At 36.5% G+C, this 6322-nt stretch overlaps 1 protein-coding gene across 1 annotated transcript in view; it reads left to right on the forward strand.

The window, feature by feature from the left end:
* YWHAZ (tyrosine 3-monooxygenase/tryptophan 5-monooxygenase activation protein zeta) overlaps positions 1 to 5939 on the forward strand; it is a 34092-nt gene extending 28153 nt beyond the window's left edge. Inside the window, exon 6 of the mRNA XM_068984013.1 lies at positions 3763 to 5939. Coding sequence (XP_068840114.1) covers positions 3763 to 3822 — 60 coding nt within the window. The 3' untranslated portion in view covers positions 3823 to 5939. The remainder of the gene's footprint in view (positions 1 to 3762) is intronic.
* The last annotated feature ends 383 nt before the right edge of the window (positions 5940 to 6322 follow it).

The raw sequence follows: 6322 nt of genomic DNA on the forward strand, positions 1-6322 counted from the left end.
TAGACCAAGGACTAAAAATGTGCCCTTTTACTAGTTACATATTTATTAAAATTCATGTTTTTAAAATAATTTTGTAATTCATGGTTTTGGACTTTCAGTTATATAGGCCATTTTATTTTTCATTTCAATGCAAATAATTCTGTTCTTTCCATTTTAGTCACAGGAGAGTTTTGCTTTTAGTTTCAAAAGTATGCTTAAGTTATCTTTGAAGTCTGTTAAAAATGGTGACCCTAAAGTTGCCTCTGTATTCATGTAGGGCTTCTCTGGTGTGGATCAAAGCTAAGAATCCGCCTGCCAGTGCAGGAGACTTACAGGTTTGATCCCTGGAGAAGGAAATAGCAACCCACTCCATTATTCTTGCATGGGAAATAACATGGACAGAGGAGCCTGGCAGGCTGCAGTCAATGGGACTGTAAAAGAGTTGGACATAACTTAGCAACTAAACAGCAACAGTATTAATGTAGCTAGGGGTAGGGTGTTAATAACTTCAGTTATAAAATTTCAGATACCCTGCATAGTCTTGACATCTATTTTGTCTAGTCTCTTAGGGAAAAAAAAAAAGAATTACTGTGGCAGGTCATGATTACCCTTTTTGGTATACTGTAGACCAAGGTCCCCAACACCTGGTCCATAAACTGGTACTGGTCTGTGGCCTGTTAAGAACTGGGCTGCACTGCAGGAGGTGAGTGGTGGGTGGGCAAGTGAGTGAAGCTTCATCTGTTTTTACAGCCCCATCACTTGCATTACTGCCTTAGCTCCACTTCCTGTCAGATCAGCAGTGACTTAAATTCTCATTCAGTTCAGTCGCTCAGTCATGTCCGACTCTTTGCAACTTCATAAACCGCAACACGCCAGGCCTCCCTGTCCATCACCAACTCCTGGAGTTTACCCAGACCCATGTCCATGGAGTTGGTGATGCCATCCAACCATCTTATCCTCTGTTGCCCCCTCTCTTGCCTTCAGTCTTTCCCAGCATCAGGGTCTTTTCCAATGAGTCAGCTCTTCACATCAGGTGGCCAAAATATTGAAATTTCAGCTTTAACATCAGTCCTTCCAATGAACACCCAGGACTGACTTCCTTTAGGAAGGCCTGGTTGGATCTCCTTGCAGTCCAAGGGACTCTCAAGAGTCTTCTTCAATACCACAGTTCAAAAACATCATTCTTCTGCACTCAGCTTTCTTTATAGTCCACCTCTCACATCCATACATGACTACTGGAAAAGTCCAACTCTCACACTCATATATGACTACTGGAAAAACCATAGCCTTGACTAGATGAACCTTTGTTGACAAAGTAATGTCTCTGATTTTTAATATGCTGTCTAGATTCTCATAGGAGCACAATAAATGTAAAATACTTAAATCTTCCCCAAAACATCTCTTGCCCCTGGTCCATGGAAAAATTGTCTTCCACTAAATTGATCCTTGGTGCCAAAGAGGTTGAGGCCTGCTGCTCTAGACTGAAAAACATTAAAACCACAATGCCAGTATCACACTGAGAAAGTACACAGTTAATTCCTTAATAGTGAATTTCTTGCATTCAGTTATCGCTTGTTTTTTTGTATTGTCTTTGTTGTATATTGTCTTTTTTTTCCTCCCCCCAATAGTTTTTTTAAACTTGCATTGAGAACCAAATAATCTACATATTGCAGGTGGTTGATATGTCAGGGTTTTCACGTTCTTCACATAGATACTAAATTTGAAGTTACAAGGCTTGAGTGAAAAGAGTGTTAAGTATCTGTCACGTGCCAGATAAAGAGCTAGGAGTGAAGATTATAGTTTAGTGCTACTGGTTTTTTATTAGCTTTAGGTCCGTTTCTTCTGGGGACTGTACATCATTGTATACATTTCACTTTTCTCAGCTTCATTTTATCTAGTCCATTGCCAATTTTCTGAACCAGTTTATATATTCTAGTGTTGAATGTTCTCAGCAGTTTTTTGAACAATATTGTGTAGTTGTTAGTTGTTAAACACTGAAAGTTATTTTAGAAAGTGTAATTGAGGGCTTCCTATACACTTGGAAGGTTATTATTTTCAAGAGGGTATGGTATAGTCCATTTTAAAGAGCGAATAATTTTATGTACATTAAATGAAGTACTGCAGTTTGTTAGCTAATTTTTCATATTTTTCTGGTTTGAAATGATGAGATACTTCTAAAAGGTAGAATTTGAGACCCAATCACTACTGAATTGTATTGTCAGCACTCTTTGAGAGGGCCTGATGTGAAATATGTACTTGCAGCTGAATTTTGGTATCTGTATAGCTTGAAGAGCATACTTGAAGAGCTGAGTGAGAAGAAAACCCAAGGTTCAGATTCTGATTTTATCACTATTATGTGCCTTCTCTGAGCCCTGGTCATATCACCTGTTACCATTATAGGGTTGATCGTCCACTCACTTACATGTCAAGCAAAGAAATTTTTTGTAGAAACTAATATTTGAGTCTGAATCCAGTTGACATACACTGTCAACACATAACCCTGGGAAGAGAAACACATTTTATCCAATTTTTCATGTTTATGTGAAAAATACAAAGATCCTTGAAAGTTAGAAGTGGAAAGATAATGTTGAAGGATAATTTTATTTTGTTTTATAAGACTCCCAGTTTAATAAAAGCAGTACAGACTTCTAGAGATCATTCAGCTAACTGGATGATTGTTCCAAGAGTCTCCTTTCCAGGCCAGAAATGTATTTGATTAGTAAAACTAATGGGTAATTTAGGGGATAGAAAAACATTAATAAGGTTCCCCTTCTTTCGTTTTCCAATGTGAAGCAGTATAGAATTTCAAGGTCATCTTGAAATAGTCCTTCTTTAATTACCTCTAAAAATTATTTTAGGGTGGTAAGACTTAGAAAAACTGTTGATATTTGAAGCAGCTGAGATAATTTTAAAAATCATCTTTTTAACCTAACGAAGAGCTGTAATATTAACCTAAACATCAATAGGCTTCATAGTCCTACCACTTTGAGACGGTTCAATTTTTACCTCTTGTAAGATTTGGTTCTGACCATACTGTTTTGTGTTTAACTATATATTTTGAATCAGACAGATTCACAAAAGGTGTGTTTTCCTAAACTAAAAATGTTAGTAAAGTTAAATTGTATTTTAGTCCAGACTTGCTCCTGACTCTTGAATGTCACAGAGTGTGGCACTCTCTTTAGAGTGGAAGTCTAAAGCTACGAGGTGGAAGTAGTCAAGTCAGCCTTGAGCGCCTTGAGCGCGGGCCGGGGTGAGGGGTATGGTTTAGTTGCACTGAACTCGCACACTGCAGCATTTGAAGACAGGCTATAATCAGATAGCCGTTGATGTTTAGAATTGGCATTTCTATGATTTCATCTACTTTTTCTTTACCTTCTATGAATAGCCAAGAATTTCCTTAATCTGATATTGTTATTTAAAGATAACTCTGGTATGTATTTACTGTGCTGAGAGAATGATTAGGTAGGAAATGTGTTATATTCAGGTGTTTTTTTAAATTTATTAAAGTATAGTTCATTTACAATGTTGTGTTAATTTCTGCTGTATAGCAAAGTGATTCAATTACACATATATACATTCTTTTTCGTATTAACTTTCTGTTATGATTTAATCACAGGATATTGGATAGTTTCCTGGAGGTGTTTTATATCTTGAGGCTGTTTTCAGTGCTGCTGTTTTTTAAGCCTTCCAGTAATTGTGCTTACATTCTGGTACCTTGGCGTATATAATAAAAAATTTTCAAGCTGAAATACACTAAAAATTCTTTCTTTCTTTTTTAACTAGTTGTGGACATCGGATACCCAAGGAGACGAAGCTGAAGCAGGAGAAGGAGGGGAAAATTAACCTGCCTTCCACCTTTTGTCTGCCTCATTCTAAAATTTACACAGTAGACCATTTGTCATCCATGCTGTCCCACAAATAGTTTTTTGTTTACGATTTATGACAGGTTTATGTTACTTCTATTTGAATTTCTATATTTCCCATGTGGTTTTTATGTTTAATATTAGGGGAGTAGAGCCAGTTAACATTTAGGGAGTTATCTGTTTTCATCTTGAGGTGGCCAATATGGGGATGTGGAATTTTTATACAAGTTATAAATGTTTGGCATAGTACTTTTGGTACATTGTGGCTTCATGAGGGCCAGTGTTAAAACTGCTTCCATGTCTAAGCAAAGAAAATTGCCTGCATATTGGTATGTCCTGGTGGGGAATAAAAGGGATAATTGGTTCCAATCACAGGTGTAGTTGTGGGTACTTTCTAGGTTTGGAGCATTTACAAAGCTGTAGTAGAAATGGATATCCCATGGATATTGCATGTTAAACCATGTGTTATCTGTGGAATACTCAGACTCAGTGTGCACACCGTTGACTGCAGCTACAGAAGTGTTCCTTTAGTGTGACCCAATTTACTCTGGATAAGGGCAGAAACGGTTCACATTCCATTATTTGTAAAGTTACCTGCTGTTTGCTTTCATTATTTTTGCTACACTCATTTTATTTGTATTTAAATGTTTTAGGCAACCTAAGAACAAATGTACAAGTAAAGATGCAGTAAAAATGAATTGCTTGATATTCATTACTTCATGTGTATCAAGCACAGCAGTAAAACAAAAACCCATGTATTTAACTTTTTTTAGTTGTTTTTTTTTTTTTTGCTTTTGTGATTTTTTTTTTTTTTTTGATACTTGCCTAACATGCATGTGCTGTAAAAAATAGTTAACAGGGAAATAACTTGAGATGATGGCTAGCTTTGTTTAATGTCTTATGAGATTTTCATGAACAATCCAAGCATAATTGTTAAGAACACGTGTATTAAGTTCATGTAAGTGGAATAAAAGTTTTATGAATGGACTTTTCAACTACTTTCTCTACAGCTTTTCATGTAAATTAGTCTTTTGGTTCTGAAACTTCTCTAAAGAAAATTGTACATTTTTGGAAATTCATTCCTTATTCCCTCTTGGCAGCTAATGGGCTTTTACCAAGTTTGAATACAAAGTTTATCATAACAGTAAAATACTACTAAGATAACTACTACTGTTCCCAACCATGTCCTATACTCCCTCCTCCCCCTGAAAATTTTTTTCAGAGACGGGGAGTTGATTGAAAAAAGTAATGTTATTCCATTTAAAATTTTGGTATATGGCATTTTCTAACTTAGGAAGCCACAGTGTTCTTGGCCCATCATGACATTGGGTAGCATTAACTGTAAGTTTTGTGCTTCCAAATCGCTTTTGTTTTTAAGAATTTCTTGGTATTCTTATAGCCTGCCTTCAGTTTTGATCCTTTCTTCTTTCTATTTGTCAGGTGCACAGGATTACCTTTTTTAGCCTCTGTCTTGTCACCAACCATTCCTACTTGGTGGCCATGTACTTGGGGAAAAGGCCGCATGATCTTTCTGGCTCCACTCAATGTCTAAGGACATCCTGCTTCCTCTGCTTGCATCCCACAGACTATTTCCCTCTTCCTATTCACTGCAGTGAATCTCTCCTGAGTTGATGAGATTGTGTTATCTCCCTATACACCCTACCTATCCTGAATGGTCTGTCATTGTCTTTGCCTTTAAATTCCTCCCCTTCCTCTCTTTAAATAATGATGGGGCTAAGTAATACCCAAAGCTCACCCTACCAACTATTTCCTCAGTACCTTGCAGAAAACACCAAACAAAAATAACCATTTTAAAAGAGGTGTATTTTTTTTTTCTTCTAGAATGTAAGCTCCTCAAGAGCAGGGACAATGTTTTCTGTATGTTCTATTGTGCCTAGTACACTGTAAATGCTCAATAAATACTGATGATGGGAGGCAGTGAGTCTTGATGATAAGGGTGAGAAACTGAAATCCCAAATACTGTTTTGTTGTTTGTTTTATTATGACCTCAGATTAAATTGGGAATTAGCCCTCTGGGACAACTGTCCCAAATATTACATTCAAATAAAAGTGCAATGGAGGCCTTGGGGTCTTTCTTTCAAGGAGTAAAAGATCTCTTATGCATTTGGGAAAACATGATAATGCATCTTCACTCACAGCTCTTTTCTTTTTCTGTTAATTTCTGCTGACCACCAGGCCAAGGACATGAAATAATCTTTTTATAGCTACAGGGAATGAAGCTAGACTGAGGAGATGGATCTTATTCACATAAATTATAAATGAAATCTAAAGCTTGTCTCATTTGCCTACTTATGTGCCTCAGTCATCTGCTAAGCTAGTTTGATTCTGAAATTGTGATAAAATTTCATTAATATTAGCTTTTACTATGTTTCTGCATAGTAGTGCCCAGTAGATAAAGGAAGATTTCAACCTGAGACTTTTTTTTGCCTTGAGATCCAAATAATAAATTTTTTATAACA

Source organism: Capricornis sumatraensis, chromosome 11 (genome assembly GCF_032405125.1).
Source record: "Capricornis sumatraensis isolate serow.1 chromosome 11, serow.2, whole genome shotgun sequence".
Lineage (NCBI taxonomy): Eukaryota > Metazoa > Chordata > Mammalia > Artiodactyla > Bovidae > Capricornis > Capricornis sumatraensis.